Source organism: Rattus norvegicus, chromosome 5 (assembly GCF_021556685.1).
Source record: "Rattus norvegicus strain SHRSP/BbbUtx chromosome 5, alternate assembly SHRSP_T2T, whole genome shotgun sequence".
NCBI classification, from domain to species: domain Eukaryota; kingdom Metazoa; phylum Chordata; class Mammalia; order Rodentia; family Muridae; genus Rattus; species Rattus norvegicus.
Genome location: NC_141538.1, coordinates 15,815,861 through 15,839,000, shown reverse-complemented (window position 1 = coordinate 15,839,000; position 23,140 = coordinate 15,815,861). Strand labels below are relative to the sequence as shown.

General features: G+C 39.2%; 1 protein-coding gene across 2 annotated transcripts in view; it reads right to left on the bottom strand.

Moving 5' to 3' along the window:
• The window catches only part of Sntg1 (syntrophin, gamma 1), an 841,911-nt gene that overhangs the window by 252,916 nt on the left and 565,855 nt on the right, over positions 1–23,140 (bottom strand). For both annotated transcript variants that reach the window (NM_001411862.1, XM_087550418.1), the window contains 1 exon segment: positions 5,334–5,416. In NM_001411862.1, coding sequence (NP_001398791.1) covers positions 5,334–5,416 — 83 coding nt within the window.

Genomic DNA, 23,140 nt, shown 5'->3' with positions numbered 1-23,140 from the left:
ACTATAAAAGCCTATATTCAACAAAACTTGAAAATCTACAAGAAATGGACAATTTCCTAGACAGATACCAGGTACCGAAGTTAAATCAGGAACAGATAAACCAGTTAAACAACCCTATAACTCCTAAGGAAATAGAAGCAGTCATTAAAGGTCTCCCAACCAAAAACAGCCCAGGTCCAGACCTGTTTAGTGCAGAATTCTATCAAACCTTCATAGAAGACCTCATACCAATATTATCCAAACTATTCCACAAAATTGAAACAGATGGAGCCCTACCGAATTCCTTCTATGAAGCCACAATTACTCTTATACCTAAACCACACAAAGACACAACAAAGAAAGAGAACTTCAGACCAATTTCCCTTATGAATATCGACGCAAAAATACTCAATAAAATTCTGGCAAACCGAATTCAAGAGCACATCAAAACAATCATCCACCATGATCAAGTAGGCTTCATCCCAGGCATGCAGGGATGGTTTAATATACGGAAAACCATCAACGTGATCCATTATATAAACAAACTGAAAGAACAGAACCACATGATCATTTCATTAGATGCTGAGAAAGCATTTGACAAAATTCAACACCCCTTCATGATAAAAGTCCTGGAAAGAATAGGAATTCAAGGCCCATACCTAAACATAGTAAAAGCCATATACAGCAAACCAGTTGCTAACATTAAACTAAATGGAGAGAAACTTGAAGCAATCCCACTAAAATCAGGGACTAGACAAGGCTGCCCACTCTCTCCCTACTTATTCAATATAGTTCTTGAAGTTCTAGCCAGAGCAATCAGACAACAAAAGGAGATCAAAGGGATACAGATCGGAAAAGAAGAGGTCAAAATATCACTATTTGCAGATGACATGATAGTATATTTAAGTGATCCCAAAAGTTCCACCAGAGAACTACTAAAGCTGATAAACAACTTCAGCAAAGTGGCTGGGTATAAAATTAACTCAAATAAATCAGTAGCCTTCCTCTACACAAAAGAGAAACAAGCCGAGAAACAAATTAGGGAAATGACACCCTTCATAATAGACCCAAATAATATAAAGTACCTCGGTGTGACTTTAACCAAGCAAGTAAATGATCTGTACAATAAGAACTTCAAGACTCTGAAGAAAGAAATTGAAGAAGACCTCATAAGATGGAAAGATCTCCCATGCTCATGGATTGGCAGGATTAATATAGTAAAAATGGCCATTTTACCAAAAGCGATCTACAGATTCAATGCAATCCCCATCAAAATACCAATCCAATTCTTCAAAGAGGTAGACAGAACAATTTGCAAATTCATCTGGAATAGCAAAAAATCCAGGATAGCTAAAACTATCCTCAACAATAAAAGGACTTCAGGGGGAATCACTATCCCTGAACTCAAGCAGTATTACAGAGCAATAGTGATAAAAACTGCATGGTATTGGTACAGAGACAGACAGATAGACCAATGGAATAGAATTGAAGACCCAGAAATGAACCCACACACCTATGGTCACTTGATTTTTGACAAAGGAGCCAAAACCATCCAATGGAAAAAAGATAGCATTTTCAGCAAATGGTGCTGGTTCAACTGGAGGTCAACATGTAGAAGAATGCAGATCGATCTATGCTTATCACCCTGTACAAAGCTTAAGTCCAAGTGGATCAAGGACCTCCACATCAAACCAGACACACTCAAACTAATAGAAGAAAAACTAGGGAAGCATCTGGAACACATGGGCACTGGAAAAAATTTCCTGAACAAAACACCAATGGCTTATGCTCTAAGATCAAGAATAAACAAATGGGATCTCATAACACTGCAAAGCTTCTGTAAGGCAAAGGACACTGTGGTTAGGACAAAACGGCAACCAACAGATTGGGAAAAGATCCTTACCAATCCTACAACAGACAGAGGCCTTATATCCAAAATATACAAAGAACTCAAGAAGTTAGACCGCAGGGAGACAAATAACCCTATTAAAAAATGGAGTTCAGAGCTAAACAAAGAATTCACAGCTGAGGAATGCCGAATGGCTGAGAAACACCTAAAGAAATGTTCAACATCTTTAGTCATAAGGGAAATGCAAATCAAAACAACCCTGAGATTTCACCTCACACCAGTGAGAATGGCTAAGATCAAAAATTTAGGTGACAGCAGATGCTGGCGAGGATGCGGAGAAAGAGAAACACTCCTCCATTGTTGGTGGGATTGTATATTGGTACAACCATTCTGGAAATCAGTCTGGAGGTTCCTCAAAAAATTGGACATTGAACTGCCTGAGGATCCAGCTATACCTCTCTTGGGCATATACCCAAAAGATGCCCCAACATATAAAAAAGACACGTGCTCCACTATGTTCATCGCAGCCTTATATATAATAGCCAGAAGCTGGAAAGAACCCAGATGCCCTTCAACAGAGGAATGGATACAGAAAATGTGGTACATCTACACAATGGTATATGACTCAGCTATCAAAAACAACGACTTTATGAAATTCGTAGGCAAATGGTTGGAACTGGAAAATATCATCCTGAGTGAGCTAACCCAATCACAGAAAGACATACATGGTAAGCACTCATTGATAAGTGGCTATTAGCCCAAATGCTTGAACAAATGCCTAGATGCCTAGAACAAATGAAACTCAAGACGGATGATCAAAATGTGAATGCTTCACGCCTTCTTTAAAAGGGGAACAAGAATACCCTTGGCATGGAAGAGAGAGGCAAAGATTAAAACAGAGACTGAAGGAACACCCATTCAGAGCCTGCCCCACATGTGGCCCATACATATATAGCCACCCAATTAGACAAGATGGATGAAGCAAAGAAGTGCAGACTGACAGGAGCCGGATGTAGATCGCTCCTGAGAGACACAGCCAGAATACATCAAATACAGAGGCATATGCCAGCAGGAAACCACTGAATTGAGAATAGGACCCTCGTTGAAGGAATCAGAGAAAGAACTGGAAGAGCTTGAAGGGGCTCGAGACCCCATATGTACAACAATGCCAAGCAACCAGAGCTTCCAGGGACTAAGCCACTACCTAAAGACTAAACATGGACTGACCCTGGACTCTGACCTCATAGGTAGCAATGAATATCCTAGTAAGAGCACCAGTGGAAGCGGAAGCCCTGGGTCCTGCTAAGACTGAACCCTAGTGAACTAGATTGTTGGGGGGAGGGCGGCAATGGGGGGGAGGATGGGGAGGGGAACACCCATAAAGAAGGGGAGCGGGGAGGGGGATGTTTGCCCAGAGACCGGGAGAGGGAATAACACTGGAAATGTATATAAGAAATACTCAAGTTAATAAAAAAGAAAAAAGAAAATATGATTCTGATTGAGGTAAACCATGCCCAAAAGGACATGTATGATATGTACTCACTTATAAGTGGATATTATCTGTAAATTATAAGATAACAGTGCTATAAAAGACCCAAAGAAAACAAATAATTAAACCCCAAGGGTGTATGGTTGAATCTTTCTCAGAAGGGGAAACAAAAACGGTATCATAGGTCAATGGAAGGAGAGAACTTGGTGGTTGGGGGGATAAAGAGGGGATCAGGTGGACAGGGCTATATCATAGGCAGGGAGAGCAGGGGAGAAAGATGGGAGATAGGAGGTGGGAATCTCTAGGACATGCCAGAAATCTGCGATGGGAAAAGGCCCTAGAAGATCTGTGGAGGCAACTCAAGCTGAGATTACTTGCAGTGGGGGATATGGATCCTGAAGTGGACACTTCCTGTAGTCAGGCAGGTCTCCCAGTGGAAGGATAAGGACAGCAACCCACCAACAAAGCTTTTGACCCAAAATGTGTCCTATCTACAAAGACAGAGCAGAGCCTGAGGAATGGCCAAACAAATTGAGACCCATCCCACGGGCAAGGAGCAAATCCTTGACACTATTAATGATACTTTGCTATGCCTGGAGACACAAACCTAGCATAACTGTTCTCTACAACATTCCACCCAACAACCAATGGAAAAAGATACAGAGACTTACACCTAAATATTAGATGGAGCTCGGGGAGTCTAGAAGAGATGGGAGAAAGATTGAGGGAACCAAAGAGGATGGGGACTCTACAAGAAGACCAAGAGTCAACTAAATTGGACCCTTGGAGGTTTCTAGAAACAGAGTCACCAACCAAAAAGCAAGCATGGGTTGGACCTAGGTGCCCTGCACATATATAGTAGAGAAGCAGCTTGATCTTCAGCAGGTCCCTTTAACAATTGGAGAGGCAGCTATCCCTCGGCTTTCTGCCTTCCTACCACAACTTTGGTCTAAGTGGAAGAGGATGTGCCTAGTTCCACAGCAACTAGAGGGGGTACTGTGAGCAGAGGAAGGGCTGATACTGGGTTGTAAAGTGAATTAATAAATAAATACAATAAAAATATTCCTCAAAATAGATGATAGATGACAGATAGATAGATAGATAGATAGATAGATAGATAGATAGATAGATAGATAGGTAGATAGATAGATAGATATGATATGATAGTTAACCTAAGAACCTATGTTACCCAACTATAGTATAATTTTGATGGAATTAGAAACAATAAAAAAGTTTTTGAACTTGCAAATATTCAAAGGCAGACAATTGAAATAAAATTCTAAAATTAGCTCAATAATTTCTAATATAAAAGTGAATTTTTCTCGGTTGGAGACCAGAAAATCAATTTGTGCTGCAGGTCAGCTCTGCTAATTCACACTTAAATCTACATGTAATCAGGGATAAATTTTGTAATGCATATTTTAAATGCTAAATATGAAATTTCAGAAATATTTAATAAAGATAACCAAATTGGTCAAAAGGAATATACAAAACCAACACTAAAAATTTAGTTAATGAAAACTGATGTGTTAAATAAATGTATGTTTTACATATAGTTTAACATCCTTTGTTCTATATCATTAAATTACTCCTCTTTCAGTTATTCCACGATATACATAAAGATGACAAAAAATGAAAATGATAGTCATACTGACCTGTGATCAAAATAAAAGTGATAAAAATCATGTCAAATCATGTAATTCATGAAATTCTATGTGGTATGAAATGCTCTGAAGTGAGGTATAACACTATGATTCTGAGTAATCTCTCCTATTCTAAAAACTCCAACACTTACAGAAGATTTAATGATTCATGCCTGAGAGAAATAATGTCACATAAGATTACTGCTTGTTTTTCCTTCTGGCTTGTCTTATCACTTAAATGGCAGTAAGTCACCAAGGAATCCCAGTTTACCACATAAATCAGACTCAAAAGCAGTGCTTGCAAATCACAAATACAGATATATTCTGCTCTTGAGCCATCCTGATTAGTGTCAACTGTGTCCAACTCTCTTACTGTGTTGTTTGGATGATAGTTGAGGTGTAATCCACTGTCACAAAGAGGAGAGGAGGTACCACTGCTTTGGTCACTCGGAGCACCTGCCGGAGACAAAAGCATAACACCTTATAGGTTAAAATGGCATGCTGTTGTAGAATGACTCTGTCCAACTATTTTCAATATTAATATAAAAATTTTGAGCCTAAATACAAAGAAATTTGACTTATACTAAATCCAGAGCTTTGCGAGTAATATAGATATAGATATCTTTAATAGTATCTACTGATAGATATATAAATGAAAATACAGACTAGATGACATATATAGATAGATTATATTAGAGATAGATAGATAGATAGATAGATAGATAGATAGATAGATAGATAGATAGATAGATAGTAATATCATAGATCTTGGTACCCTGATGGAGACTATTTTTAATTTTAGAAACATTGTACTTTCTAAAAAGGTAGTTTATTATTTTTTGATGCCTTGTGCTCTGAGAAACCAGTTGGGGTAAAAGATCTAATAGAACTGGAGTTACATATGTCTGTGAGCCACCATGGGATGCTAGGAATAAATCTGTACCCTCTGGAAATGCAATCAGTATTTTTAACTTCTAAGCCACTTCACTGATTCTTTGAACCAGGCGTTTAATATTGAATGTTTCAATTGGTCTGCAAACTGCTATTTTTTTTCAAATTGTGGACTAATAGAATGTAAAGATTTACATTTGCTCTCAGTATGTATTCATATATTCTAAATCCTCATCAAAGCTATTTCTTTTTAGTATTATAAGGCAAAAATATGTATTCATCTTATGAGAAATCTAGTATCATATAATTTTTAAACGTGAAGATAAACAATTAAAGATTTACAATTTTCAAAGATGGTATCACAGTATAGAAACTATTAAGTTCTGGACCAAACACATGTTCCTTGACTTAATTGTACACTATGACAAAACAGTATTACTTTAGAGTTTTTAATGTATTTGACCAGCCAATTATTTTTTGAAAGATCACAGTTGAATTTAAGCATCTTATTTCTTAGGAAATTTTTACTTCTAAATAAAACATATTAAAGAATTGTTCCATTCTTTATTACTAAAAATTCTACAGTTTTTCTGCAACTAAAATGTCATATGCCTGAACTAAATTTTTGTACTCTTCAAATGCAGTTTTATAATTAGACGGTAGAATGATGGCTCAGTGCTTAAGAACACGTGATGTCCTTATAGATGACCTAGGCAACACACCCACATGGCAACTCACAGCCAACCTTACCTCCAGTTCCAGGGAATATGACAACCTCTTATGGCCTCTCTGAATATTACTGGCAACTCTGAGAATTAGATCATGATGCACTTCCATATACACTTAAAATACACACACATAAAAGAAGAATAAATAATAATTATTTTACTAAAAATTTACATTTTACCCACAGCTCCCTACTCCCAAACCTCATGGAAGAGAGAGATGATTGTGCAGACCTGAGGGCAATCCTGAGACTGCAGGGCAAGAGAGACCACCATTTCTGCCCACTTTTGCCCACATTCCTGGCCCAAGAGGAAACTGTATAGGGTCTCTGGACACAGGAAGATAGGGGCAGTCAAGCTGCAGGAGCTCTGTGGTCCAAACTGCGTCTGGATCTGAACGGACACAGTCAAACAGGTCCCTGCACCCAAATCCTGTGGGAGGGAGAACTAGACCTTCAGAGGGGCAAACATGCCTAGAAAACAAGAGGAGACTACTCTCTGCCCACATTTCTGACTCTAGAGGAAAACGACTAGCACCATCTGGGCCCTCTTGTGCACAGGGACCTAGGAGAAGCAGGGGCAGGCCATTCTGTTTGATGTCCTAACAAAGAGCTGAAACCTTGCCCCAAGGAGCAACTTCAGGCCTGAGACCAGAGGTAAGACCAACTTTTCTGCTCCAAGTGACCTGCCTGGTGGACTCAGGACACCCAAAGGCAAAATTTCTTTGGAACTGTATACTTCCGGTTTCTTGCTGATCTCAGTCCACAGCTCCCTGCTCCCAAACCCCATGGGAGAGAGAGCTGATTGCCCAGACCTGTGGGCAATACTGGGACTGCAGGGCAGGAGACACTGCCACTTCTGCTCACCTCTACCCATATCTCTGGCCCAAGAGGAAACTGTATAGGACCTCTGGGCATAGGAAGATAGGGGCAGTCAAGTTGCAGGAGCCCTGCAGTCCAGACTGCACCCAGATCTGAACAGACCTGGTCAAACAGCTCCCTGAACCCAAATCCCATGGAAGGGAGAGCTAGACACACCTGGGAAACCAGAGGAGACTAGTCTCTGCCCACATTTCTGACTCTAGAGGGAAACACCTAGCACAATCTGGGCCCCCTTATACACAGGGACCCAGGAGAAGGAGGGGTAGGCCCTTCTGGTTCCCACCCACATGGACAGCTGAAAGCCACTGGACAGGAATGACTACATGCCTGAAAGCAGAATACTCTGTTTCCATAACTGGCTGAAAGAAAACAGGAAAACAGGTCTACAACATTCCTGACACAGGCTTATAGGATGGTCAAACCACTGTCAGAAATAGCAAAATAAGGCAACACCAGAGACAACATGACAGCCAGAGGCAAGCGCAGGAACCCAAGCAACAGAAACCAAGACTACATGGCATCATCAAAGACCAATTCTCCCACAAAAGCAAACACTGACTATCTAAACACACCAGAAAAGCAAGAACTAGATTTGAAATCATGATGATGGAGGACTTTAAGAAAGACATAAAGAACTCCTTTAGAGAAATGCAGGAAAATGCAAGTAAACAATTAGAAGCCCTTAGAGAGGAAACACAAAAATCCCTGAAAGAATTACAGGAAAACACAATCAAACAGGTAAAGGAACTGAAAAATGGAAATAGAAAAAATAAAGAAAGCACAGAGGGAGAAAACCCTGGATATAGAAAACCAAATAAGAGACAAGGAGCTGTAGATAAAAGCATTACCAACAGAATACAAGAGATGGAAGAGAGAATCTCAGGAGCAGAAGATTCCATAGAAAGCATCGACACACCTGTCAAAGATAATGTAAAAAGGAAAAAGGTACTGGCCCAAAACATACAGGAAATCCAGGACACAAGGAGAAGATCAAACCTAAGGATAATACGTATAGAAGAGAGTGAAGACTCACAACTCAAAGGACTAGTAAATATCTTCAACAAAATCATATATGAAAACTTCCCTAACCTAAAGAAAGAGATGCCTATAAACATACAAGAAGCCTAAAGAACGCCAAATAGACGGGACCAGAAAAGAAACTCCTCCTGTCCCAAAATAGTCAAAACACCAAGTGCACAAAACAAAGAAAGAATACTAAAAGCAGTAAGGGAAAAAGGTCAAGTAACATAGGAAGGCAGACCTACCAGAATTACACCAGACTTCTCACCAGAGACTATGAAAGCCAGAAGATCCTGGACAGATGTCATACAGACCCTAAGAGAACATAAATGCCAGCCCAGGTTACTGTATCCAGCAAAACTCTCAATTAACATAGATGGAGAAACCAAGATATTCCATGACAAAACCAAATTTACACAATATCTTTCTACAGATCCAGCCCAACAAAGGATAATAAACAGTAAAGCCCAACACAAGGAGGCAAGCTACACCTTAGAAAAAGCAAGAAACTAATCGTCTTGGCAACAAAACAAAGAGAAGACAAGTACACAAACGTAATCTCACCTCCAAATACAAAGATAACAGGAAGCAACAATCACTATTCCTTAATGTCTCTCAACATCAATGGACTCAATGCCCCAATAAAAAGACACAGATTAACAAACTAGATACGAGTGGGCAGCACCCCACGAGCGAACCTGAGCCTCGGGACCACAGACACCGCCGGACCCTGAAGGAAACAGACCGGATAAACAGTTCTCTGCACCCAAATCCCGTGGGAGGGAGAGCTAAACCTTCAGAGAGGCAGACAGGCCTGGGAAACCAGAAGAGACTGCTCCCTGCACACACATCTCGGACGCCAGAGGAAAAAGCCAAAGACCATCTGGAACCCTGGTGCACTGAAGCTCCCGGAAGGGGCGGCACAGGTCTTCCTGGTTGCTGCCGCTGCAGAGAGCCCCTGGGCAGCACCCCACGAGCGAACTTGAGCCTCGAGACCACAGGTAAGACCAAATTTTCTGCTGCAAGAAAGCTGCCTGGTGAGCTTGGGACACACCGAAGCAGAATTTCTCTAGGACCGGGCAGGTTCTGTGTTTACCGGAAGTCCCACACCCGCGGATCCCGGCCTGCAGCAGCTCTCTGCTCCCAGACCCGGTGAGAGAGAGACCCAACCGCCTGGTCAGGTGGGCACTCCTGAGGCTGCAGAGCGGAAGAGACCACCAACACTGCTCACCCCTGCCCACATCCCTGGCCCAAGAGGAAACTGTATAAGGCCTCTGGGCTCCCGTGGGGGAGGGCCCAGGAGCGGCAGGACCCCTGCCGGAGACACCGCTGGACCCTGAAGGAAACAGACCGGATAAACAGTTCTCTGCACCCAAATCCCGTGGGAGGGAGAGCTGAACCTTCAGAGAGGCAGACAAGCCTGGGAAACCAGAAGAGACTGCTCTCTACACACACATCTCGGACGCCAGAGGAAAAAGCCAAAGACCATCTGGAACCCTGGTGCACTGAAGCTCCCGGAAACGGCGGCACAGGTCTTCCTGGTTGCTGCCGCTGCAGAGAGCCCCTGGACAGCACCCCATGAGCAAACCTGAGCCTCGGGACCACAGGTAAGGCCAAATTTTCTGCTGCAAGAAAGCTGCCTGGTGAACTCAAGACACAGGCCCACAGGAACAGCTGAAGACCTGTAGAGAGGAAAAACTACACGCCCGAAAGCAGAACACTCTGTCCCCATAACTGACTGAAAGAGAGGAAAACAGGTCTACAGCACTCCTGACACACAGGCGTATAGGACAGTCTAGCCACTGTCAGAAATAGCAGAACAAAGTAACACTAGAGATAATCTGATGGCGAGAGGCAAGCGCAGGAACCCAAGCAACAGAAACCAAGACTACATGCCATCATCGGAGCCCAATTCTCCCACCAAAACAAACATGGAATATCCAAACACACCAGAAAAGCAAGATCTAGTTTCAAAATCATATTTGATCATGATGCTGGAGGACTTCAGGAAAGACCTGAACACACTTAGGGAAGCACAGGAAAACATTAATAAACAAGTAAAAGCCTACAGAGAGGAATCGCAAAAATCCCTGAAAGAATTCCAGGAAAACACAATCAAACAGTTGAAGGAATTAAAAATGGAAATAGAAGCAATCAAGAAAGAACACATGGAAACAACCCTGGATATAGAAAACCAAAAGAAGAGACAAGGAGCTGTAGATACAAGCTTCACCAACAGAATACAAGAGATGGAAGAGAGAATCTCAGGAGCAGAAGATTCCATAGAAATCATTGACTCAACTGTCAAAGATAATGTAAAGCGGAAAAAGCTACTGGTCCAAAACATACAGGAAATCCAGGACTCAATGAGAAGATCAAACCTAAGGATAATAGGTATAGAAGAGAGTGAAGACTCCCAGCTCAAAGGACCAGTAAATATCTTCAACAAAATCATAGAAGAAAACTTCCCTAACCTAAAAAAAGAGATACCCATAGACATACAGGAAGCCTACAGAACTCCAAATAGATTGGACCAGAAAAGAAACACCTCCCGTCACATAATTGTCAAAACACCAAACGCACAAAATAAAGAAAGAATATTAAAAGCAGTAAGGGAAAAAGGTCAAGTAACATATAAAGGGAGACCTATCAGAATCACACCAGACTTCTCGCCAGAAACTATGAAGGCCAGAAGATCCTGGACTGATGTTATACAGACCCTAAGAGAACACAAATGCCAGCCCAGATTACTGTATCCAGCAAAACTCTCAATTAACATTGATGGAGAAACCAAGATATTCCATGACAAAACCAAATTTACACAATATCTTTCTACAAATCCAGCACTACAAAGGATAATAAATGGTAAAGCCCAACATAAGGAGGCAAGCTATACCCTAGAAGAAGCAAGAAACTAATCGTCTTGGCAACAAAACAAAGAGAATGAAAGCACACAAACATAACCTCACATCAAATATGAATATAACGGGAAGCAATAATCACTATTCCTTAATATCTCTCAATATCAATGGCCTCAACTCCCCAATAAAAAGACATAGATTAACAAACTGGATACGCAACGAGGACCCTGCATTCTGCTGCCTACAGGAAACACACCTCAGAGACAAAGACAGACACTACCTCAGAGTGAAAGGCTGGAAAACAACTTTCCAAGCAAATGGTCAGAAGAAGCAAGCTGGAGTAGCCATTCTAATATCAAATAAAATCAATTTCCAACTAAAAGTCATCAAAAAAGATAAGGAAGGACACTTCATATTCATCAAAGGAAAAATCAACCAAGATGAACTCTCAATCCTAAATATCTATGCCCCAAATACAAGGGCACCTACATATGTAAAAGAAACCTTACTAAAGCTCAAAACACACATTGCACCTCACACAATAATAGTGGGAGATTTCAACACCCCACTCTCATCAATGGACAGATCATGGAAACAGAAATTAAACAGTGATGTCGACAGACTAAGAGAAGTCATGAGCCAAATGGACTTAACGGATATTTATAGAACATTCTATCCTAAAGCAAAAGGATATACCTTCTTCTCAGCTCCTCATGGTACTTTCTCCAAAATTGACCATATAATTGGTCAAAAAACGGGCCTCAACAGGTACAGAAAGATAGAAATAATCCCATGCGTGCTATCGGACCACCACGGCCTAAAACTGGTCTTCAATAACAATAAGGGAAGAATGCCCACATATACGTGGAAATTGAACAATGCTCTACTCAATGATAACCTGGTCAAGGAAGAAATAAAGAAAGAAATTAAAAACTTTTTAGAATTTAATGAAAATGAAGATACAACATACTCAAACTTATGGGACACAATGAAAGCTGTGCTAAGAGGAAAACTCATAGCGCTGAGTGCCTGCAGAAAGAAATAGGAAAGAGCATATGTCAGCAGCTTGACAGCACACCTAAAAGCTCTAGAACAAAAAGAAGCAAATACACCCAGGAGGAGTAGAAGGCAGGAAATAATCAAACTCAGAGCTGAAATCAACCAAGTAGAAACAAAAAGGACCATAGAAAGAATCAACAGAACCAAAAGTTGGTTCTTTGAGAAAATCAACAAGATAGATAAACCCTTAGCCAGACTAACGAGAGGACACAGAGAGTGTGTCCAAATTAACAAAATCAGAAATGAAAAGGGAGACATAACTACAGATTCGGAGGAAATTCAAAAAATCATCAGATCTTACTATAAAAACCTATATTCAACAAAATTTGAAAATCTTCAGGAAATGGACAATTTCCTAGACAGATACCAGGTATCGAAGTTAAATCAGGAACAGATAAACCAGTTAAACAACCCCATAACTCCTAAGGAAATAGAAGCAGTCATTAAAGGTCTCCCAACCAAAAAGAGCCCAGGTCCAGACGGGTTTAGTGCAGAATTCTATCAAACCTTCATAGAAGACCTCATACCAATATTATCCAAACTATTCCACAAAATTGAAACAGATGGAGCCCTACCGAATTCCTTCTATGAAGCCACAATTACTCTTATACCTAAACCACACAAAGACACAACAAAGAAAGAGAACTTCAGACCAATTTCCCTTATGAATATCGACGCAAAAATACTCAATAAAATTCTGGCAAACCGAATTCAAGAGCACATCAAAACAATCATCCACCATGATCAAGTAGGCTTCATCCCAGGCATGCAGGGATGGTTTAATATACGGAAAACCATCAACGTGATCCATTATATAAACAAACTGAAAGAACAAAACCACATGATCATTTCATTAGATGCTGAGAAAGCATTTGACAAAATTCAACACCCCTTCATGATAAAAGTCCTGGAAAGAATAGGAATTCAAGGCCCATACCTAAACATAGTAAAAGCCATATACAGCAAACCAGTTGCTAACATTAAACTAAATGGAGAGAAACTTGAAGCAATCCCACTAAAATCAGGGACTAGACAAGGCTGCCCACTCTCTCCCTACTTATTCAATATAGTTCTTGAAGTTCTAGCCAGAGCAATCAGACAACAAAAGGAGATCAAAGGGATACAGATCGGAAAAGAAGAGGTCAAAATATCACTATTTGCAGATGACATGATAGTATATTTAAGTGATCCCAAAAGTTCCACCAGAGAACTACTAAAGCTGATAAACAACTTCAGCAAAGTGGCTGGGTATAAAATTAACTCAAATAAATCAGTTGCCTTCCTCTATACAAAAGAGAAACAAGCCGAGAAAGAAATTAGGGAAACGACACCCTTCATAATAGACCCAAATAATATAAAGTACCTCGGTGTGACTTTAACCAAGCAAGTAAAAGATCTGTACAATAAGAACTTCAAGTCACTGAGGAAAGAAATTGAAGAAGACCTCAGAAGATGGAAAGATCTCCCATGCTCATGGATTGGCAGGATTAATATGGTAAAAATGGCCATTTTACCAAAAGCAATCTACACATTCAATGCAATCCCCATCAAAATACCAATCCAATTCTTCAAAGAGTTAGACAGAACAATTTGCAAATTCATCTGGAATAACAAAAAACCTAGGATAGCTAAAGCTATCCTCAGCAATAAAAGGACTTCAGGGGGAATCACTATCCCTGAACTCAAGCAGTATTACAGAGCAATAGTGATAAAAACTGCATGGTATTGGTACAGAGACAGACAGATAGACCAATGGAATAGAATTGAAGACCCAGAAATGAACCCACACACCTATGGTCACTTGATTTTTGACAAAGGAGCCAAAACCATCCAATGGAAAAAAGATAGTATTTTCAGCAAATGGTGCTGGTTCAACTGGAGGGCAACATGTAGAAGAATGCAGATCGATCCATCCTTATCACCCTGTACAAAGCTTAAGTCCAAGTGGATCAAGGACCTCCACATCAAACCAGACACACTCAAACTAATAGAAGAAAAACTAGGGAAGCATCTGGAACACATGGGCACTGGAAAAAATTTCCTGAACAAAACACCAATGGCTTATGCTCTAAGATCAAGAATCGACAAATGGGATCTCATAAAACTGCAAAGCTTCTGTAAGGCAAAGGACACTGTGGTTAGGACAAAACGGCAACCAACAGATTGGGAAAAGATCTTTACCAATCCTACAACAGATAGAGGCCTTATTTCCAAAATATACAAAGAACTCAAGAAGTTAGACCGCAGGGAAACAAATAACCCTATTAAAAAATGGGGTTCAGAGCTAAACAAAGAATTCACAGCTGAGGAATGCCGAATGGCTGAGAAACACCTAAAGAAATGTTCAACATCTTTAGTCATAAGGGAAATGCAAATCAAAACAACCCTGAGATTTCACCTCACACCAGTGCGATTGGCTAAGATCAAAAACTCAGGTGACAGCAGATGCTGGCGAGGATGTGGAGAAAGAGGAACACTCCTCCATTGTTGGTGGGATTGCAGACTGGTAAAACCATTCTGGAAATCAGTCTGGAGGTTCCTCAGAAAATTGGACATTGAACTGCCTGAGGATCCAGCTATACCTCTCTTGGGCATATACCCAAAAGATGCCTCAACATATAAAAGAAACACGTGCTCCACTATGTTCATCGCAGCCTTATTTATAATAGCCAGAAGCTGGAAAGAACCCAGATGCCCTTCAACAGAGGAATGGATACAGAAAATGTGGTACATCTACACAATGGAATATTACTCAGCTATCAAAAACAACGAGTTTATGAAATTCGTAGGCAAATGGTTGGAACTGGAAAATATCATCCTGAGTGAGCTAACCCAATCACAGAAAGACATACATGGTATGCACTCATTGATAAGTGGCTATTAGCCCAAATGCTTGAATTACCCTAGATCCCTAGAACAAACGAAACTCAAGACGGATGATCAAAATGTGAATGCTTCACTCCTTCTTTAAATGAGGAAAAAGAATACCCTTGGCAGGGAAGGGAGAGGCAAAGATTAAAACAGAGACTGAAGGAACACCCATTCAGAGCCTGCCCCACATGTGGCCCATACATATACAGCCACCCAATTAGACAAGATGGATGAAGCAAAGAAGTGCAGACCGACAGGAGCCGGATGTAGATCGCTCCTGAGAGACACAGCCAGAATACAGCAAATACAGAGGCGAATGCCAGCAGCAAACCACTGAACTGAGAATAGGTCCCCTGTTGAAGGAATCAGAGAAAGAACTGGAAGAGCTTGAAGGGGCTCGAGACCCCAAAAGTACAACAATGCCAAGCAACCAGAGCTTCCAGGGACTAAGCCACTACCTAAAGACTATACATGGACTGACCCTGGACTCTGACCCCATAGGTAGCAATGAATATCCTAGTAAGAGCACCAGTGGAAGGGGAAGCCCTGGGTCCTGCTAAGACTGAACCCACAGTGAACTAGTCTATGGGGGGAGGGCGGCAATGGGGGGAGGGTTGGGAGTGGAACACCCATAAGGAAGGGGAGGGGGGAGGGGGATGTTTGCCCGGAAACCGGGAAAGGGAATAACACTCGAAATGTATATAAGAAATACTCAAGTTAATAAAAAAAAAAAAAAAAAAAAAAAAAAAACAAAAAAAAACAAACTAGATACGCAATAAGGACCCAAAATTTTGCTGCCTACAGGAAATACACCTCAGAGGCAAAGACAGATACTACCTCAGAGTAAAAGGCTGGAAAACAACTTTCCAAGCAAATGGTCTGAAGAAGCAAGCTGGAGTAGCCATGCTAATATCGAATAAAATCAATTTTCAACCAAAAGTCATCAAAAAAGATAAGGAAGGACACTTCATATTCATCAAAGTAAAAATATACCAAGATGAACTCTCAATCCTAAATATCTATGCTTCAAATACAAGGGAACCTACATACATAAAAGAAACCTTAATAAAGATCAAAGCACACCTTGAATCTCACACAATGATAGTAGGAGATTTCAACACTCTCATCAATGGACAGATTATGAAAACAGAAATTAAACAGAGACATAGACAGACTAATAGAAGTTATGAAACAAATGGACTTAACAGATATTTATAGAGCATTCTATCCTAAAACAAAAGGATATACCTTCTTCTCACAACCTCATGGCACTTTTTCCAAAACTGACCATGTAATCAGGCACAAAACAGACCTCAACAGATACAGAAAGATAGAAATAATCCCGTTCGTTCTATCAGACCACCATAGGCTCAAACTGGTCTTCAATAACAATAAGGAAAGAACACCCACATATACATGGAAGTTGAACAATGCTCTACTCAGTGATAACATGGTAAAGGAAGAAATAAAGAAAGAAACTAAAGACTTCTTAGAATTTAATGAAAATGAAGGTACAATGTACCCAAACTTATGGGACACAAAGAAAGCGGTACTAAGAGGAAAACTCATAGCGCTGAGTGACTGCAGAAAGAAACAGGAGAGACCAGATATCAGCAGCTTGACAGCACATCTAAAAGCTCTAGAACAAAAGAAGCAAATACACCCAGGAAGAGTAGAAGGCAGGAAATAATCAAACTCAGAGCTGAAATCAACCAAGTAGAAACAAAACGGACTATACAGACAATCAACAGAACCAAAAGTTGGTTCTTTGAGAAAATCAACAAAATAGATAAATCCTTAGCCAGACTAACCAGATGACACAGAGAGTGTCCAAATCAACAAAATCTGAAATGAAAAGGGAGACGTAACAACAGAATCTGAAGAAATTCAAAAAAATCATCAGATCCTACAACAAAAGTCAATATTCAACAAAACTGGAAAATCTGGAGGAAATGGAAAATTTCCTAGAAGGATACTAGGTGCCGAAGTTAAATCAGGAACAGATAAACCATTTAAACAATCCCATAACTCCTAAAGAAATAAAAGCAGTCTTTAAAAGTCTCCCAACCAAAAAGAACCCAAGTCCAGATGGTTTCAGTGCAGAATTCTATCAGACCTTCATAGAAGACCTTATACCAATACTATCCAAAATGTTCCACAACATTGAAACAGATGGAGCACTACTGAATTCCTTCTATGAAGACACAATTACTCTTATACCTAAACCACACAAAGATCCAACAAAGAAAGAGAATTTCAGACCAATTTCCCGTATAAATATCGACACAAAAATACTCAGTATAATTCTTGCAAAATGAATCCAAGAACACATCAAAACAATCATCCAGCATGATCAAGTAGACTTTATCCCAGGTATGCAGGGAAGGTTTAATATATGGAAAGCCATCAACAGAATCCACCATATAATCAAACTGAAAAATCAAAACCATATGATCATTTCATTAGATGCTGAGAAAGCATCTGACAAAATTCATCAGCCCTTCAACATAAAAGTCCTGGAAAGAACCAGAATTCAAGGCCCATACCTAAACATAGTAAAAGCCATGTACTGCAAACCAGTAACTAACATTAAACTAAATGGACAGAAACTTGAAGCAATCCCACTAAAATCAGGGACTAGACAAGGCTGCCTACTCTCTACCTACTTATTCAATATGGTTCTCAAAGTCCTAGCCAGAGCAATCAGACAACAAAAGGAGATCAAAGGGATACATATTGGCAAGGAAGAAATAAAACTATCATTATTTGCAGATATGATAGTATATTTAAGTGATCCCAAAGGTTCCACCAGAGAAAAACTAAACCTGATAAATACCTTCAGCAAAGTGGCTGGGTATAAAATTAACTCAAATAAATCAGTAGCCTTCCTCTCCACAAAAGAGAAACAACCTGAGAAAGAAATTAGGGAAACGGCACCATTCATTATAGTTCCAAATAATATAAAATACCTCGGTGTGACTTTAATCAAGCACGTGAAAGATCTGTATGATAACAACTTCAAGCCTCTGAAGAAAGAAATTGAAGAATATCTCAGAAGATGGAAAGATCTCCCATGCTCATGGATTGGCAGGATCAATATAGTAAAAATGGCCATTTTACCAACAGCAATCTACATATTCAGTGCAATCCTCATCAAAATTCCAATCCGATTCTTCATAGAATTAGACAGAACAATTTGCAAATTCATTTGGAATAACAAAAAAACCCTGGATAGCTAAAACTATCCTCAACAATAAAAGGACTTCAGGGGCAATCACTATCCCTGAACTCAAGCAGTATTACAGAGCAATAGTGATAAAAACTGCATTGTATTGGTACAGAGACAGGCAGATAGACCAGTGGAATAGAATTGAAGACACAGAAATGAACCCATACCCCTATGGTCACTTGATTTTTGACAAAGGAGCCAAACCATCCAATGGAAAAAAGATAGCATTTTCAGCGAATGGTACTGGTTCACTGGAGGTCAGCATGTAGAAAAATACAGATCGATCCATTCTCATCATCCTGTACAAAGCTTAAGTCAAAGTGGATCAAGGACCTCTACATCAAACCAGATATACTCAAACTAATAGAAGAAAAAGTGGGGAAGAATCTCGAACACATAGGCAGTGGAGAAAATTTCCTGAAAGAAACACCATTGGGCTTATGCTCTAAGATCAAGAATTGACAAATGATCTCATAAAACTACAAACCTTCTGTAAGTCAAAGGACATTGTTGTTAGGACAAAATGGCAACCAACAGATTGGGAAAAGATCTTTACCAATCCTACAACTCTATATCCAAAATGTACAAAGAACTCACAAAGTTAGACTGCAGGGAGACAAATAACTCTATTAAAAATGGGGTTCAGAGGTAAACAAAGAATTCACAGCTGAGGAATATCGAATGGCTGAGAAGTGCCCATAGAAATGTTCAACATCTTTAGTCATAAGGGAAATGCAAATCAAAACAACCCTGAGATTTCACCTCACACCAGTGAGAATGGCTAAGATCAAAAACTCAGGTGACAGCAAATGCTGGCGAGGATGTGGAGAAAGAGGAACACTCCTCCATTGTTGGTGGGATTGCAGACTGGTACAACCATTCTGAAAATCAGTCTGTAGGTTCCTCAGAAAATTGGACATTGTACTACCTGAGGACCCAGCTATACCTCTCTTGGGCATATACCCAAAAGATGCCCCAACATATAACAAAGTCACATGCTCCACTATGTTCATAACAGCCTTATTTATAATAGCCAGAAGCTTGAAAGAACCCAGATGCCCTTCAACAGAGGAATGGAAACAGAAAATATGGTACATCTACACAATGGAATACTACTCAGCTTTCAAAAACAATGACTTTATGTAATTTATAGGTAAATGGATGGAACTGGAAAATATCATCCTGAGTGAGGTAACCCAATCACAGAGAAACACACATGGTATGCACTCATACCATGAGTTATAGTAGTAGATTATTAAGTTATATAGTAGATTTATTAAAATAATTACATAGAATAAAAGAAAAAGGTACAAACTACTAGTGTCAGAAATAACTGTGAGGCTACTACAGAGAGCTAATAAAAACTAAAGCAAATACTGAAAGGATAAGATGACTACATTAATACAGAAGAGTTAATCACTTCACTGAAGTGGGGAATAGCATATTTGATTTTACAAAAATGATTAAAAGAATATTGTAATCATTTTAGAAACCAAGTAATGCAAAAGAATTTTATAATTCCATCTTATGAGTAATTTCTTTTAACGAATTAATAAAACTGTGGTCTCTCGTAGTGAATTTCAGTATATAAAAATTAATCTAATTTCTGTACTCACAATAGATAATTGGAAAATGATACTTTAAAATATTTTCAATAGGATGTTTAAAACCATCCAAAAAAGCATACAATAAGTAAAATATGTATAATAGATCATCACTGGATAAAATCAAAATACTGACCCTCCCACAACCTACGGCCTGTTTGCCTCAAGGGAGTTTCACAGTAACCAAGGACACATGTAAGAATCTTACCCAAATACCCACACCAGCGGAGGCAACCACAGAGCACAGCTGACACAGTAACTGCACACACTCTTGAGCTCCACCTTCTTTCTAGTCTGCTTGTCCATGTGTGCTAGATCAGTAGCCAGATCCCCTCCCATTTCCTGCTGCCTATCTCCCTCCCAGGAGGTCCAGAAGAACCAAACACACAGGAAGCCTACTCTAACCAAAACACAGGGCGCTCACCTTATCCAAAGACACCACTGCCTGCCTCCCAGGAGACCAGCACTAAACTAGGTCACAGAGCCTCCAAGGAGGCCAGCTCCAGTCAGAGACACCAAGGCCAGTTAATGCCATAGGTAACCAGGTATCAAGAGGTAAGCACAAGATCATAAGTAACAGAACCCTGTGCAATTTGGCACCAGCAGGGCACAGTTCTCCCAGCACAACAAGCCCTTGATACCCTAACATGCCTAAAAAGTAAGAACATGACCTAAAATCCCATCTCATGAAGGTGATAGATGCCTTTAGGTAGGATATAAATAACTCCTTCAAATAAATACAGGAAAGCACAGGCAAACAGGTAGAAGCCCTTAATGAAGATACAAATAAATCCCTTAAAGAATTACAGGAAAATACAAGCAAGCAGGTGAAGAAATTGAACAAAACAGTGGAAGAAATGAAAAACAGAAATAGAAATTATAAAGAAAACACAAATGAAGGCAACCCAGAGACAGACAATTTTGAAAAGACATCAGGAGTTACAGATACAAGCAAGGATCAGCAACGTAATACAACAGATAGAAAAGAGAATCTTGGGCATAGAAGATACCATAAAAGATATTGATACATCGGTCAAAGTATAAAAACTTCCTAACCCAAAACATCCAGGAAATCCAGGACACAATGAAATGACCAAACCTAAGAATAATAGGAATAGAAGAGGGTAAAGAATCCTAGCTCAAGGGGTAAGAAAACTTCTTCAACAAATAAAAGTTTCCTAACCCAAAGGAAGTGATGACAATGAATGTACAAGAAAACTAAAGAACACCAAATAGATTTGACCAGAAGAGAAAATCCTCTCATCATCTAATAATCAAAACACTATATGCACAGAACAAAGAAAGAATAATAAATGCTGTAAGGGACAAAAGGCCAAGTAACATATAAAGGTAGACTTCTCAACAGAGACTCTAAAAGCCAGAAGATCCTGGACAGATGTCATCCAGATCCTGAGAGAACACAAATGCTAGCCCAGTATACTACACCCAGCAAAACTCTCAATCACTGTAGAAGGAAGAACCGAGATATTACATACATGACAAAACCAAACTTAAATAATATCTTTCTACTCATCTAGCCCTACAGAAGACACTAGAAGGAAGTCTCTAACACAAGGAAGGTGATTATATACCCCCAGTAGGAAATTAAACATTTCTCAACAAACCTGAAAGAAGAGAAACACACACACACACACACACACACACACACACACACACACACACACACCACTAGAACTGCCTCCAGCAACAATAATAACAAGAGCTAACAATCATCTGCCTTTACTATCTCTCAACATCAATAGACTCAATTCCCCTATAAAAAAACACAGGCTAACAGACTGGATATGTGAACAGGATTCACCACTTTGTTGCATACAGGAAAAACAACTCCTTGACAAAACAGACACTACCTCAGAGTAAAAGAATGGAAATTTTTTTTCCAAGCAAATGGTTCCAAGAAACAAGCTGGAGTTGACATCCTAATATCTTATAAAATACACTTTCAACCAAAAGTTATCAAGTGAGATGGGGAAAGATACTTCATATTCATCAAGGAAAAAACCCACCAAGAGGAAGTCTCAATTCTCAACATCTATGCCCCAAATGCAAGGGCATAAATGAAAACACAAAACCAAAAAATAGATGAGACACATGAAAGGAGTCACAAGAATAAAGTTTATAAAACTACATTGAGAGATTGAATGATCCAATATTTATAATTTCAAAATGCAATTGAAACATGTTAGAAAAACAAGAAGAAACAATACCCCAAAAGAGTAAGTGATAAGAAATGATCAAAATCATTGCTGTAATAAATGAAATTTGAATGAGAAAAAAATACAAGAAAACAGTGAAATAAAGAGTTGCATCTATGAAAAACTTAAGCAAACTTAACAAACAAGAAAATTATCCAAATGAAAAATAGAAAAGATTTAAATTAGAATTCAAAAAGGAAACATCATTATCCTCTGATGTTAAATCAAGATAAAGAAAGATATTTTAAGTACTTTCACACTAATGAGATATAATCAATAATTTTAAATTATATAAATAAGTAGCCAGGACTCACATGTGCTTAGCTCAGAATTTTGTCAGACTTCCAAAAAACAACTAACACCAATACTCCACAAGTTACTTTGTAAAAACATTTCCAATCATTTTTTTAAATGCCATTATTACCAAAATCAAAGATTCAACAAAAAAGGGAATTATAGGCAAGAAATCTGATAATTCTAGATGTAAAAATCCTCAATAAAATGCTTGCAAACTAAATTCAAGAACACATGAAAAGTAGTATCCACCATGATCAACATGGAATCATCCCAGAGATGCTTAATATACATAAATTAATACATGTAATGTATCATATAGATTCTCAATGAAAAAAATCACATGATCATCACATAAGAAGTAGAAAAGGTTCTTTTATTACAATATACAGTATCCACTATGATAAAAGAATACTATAGATTAAGTAGAACCCCTGTGAAAATCCTCATGTACTTCTTTACATAAATTGAAATGTTATCTTTTTTTTTTTTGGTTCTTTTTTTTTTTTTTCGGAGCTGGGGACTGAAC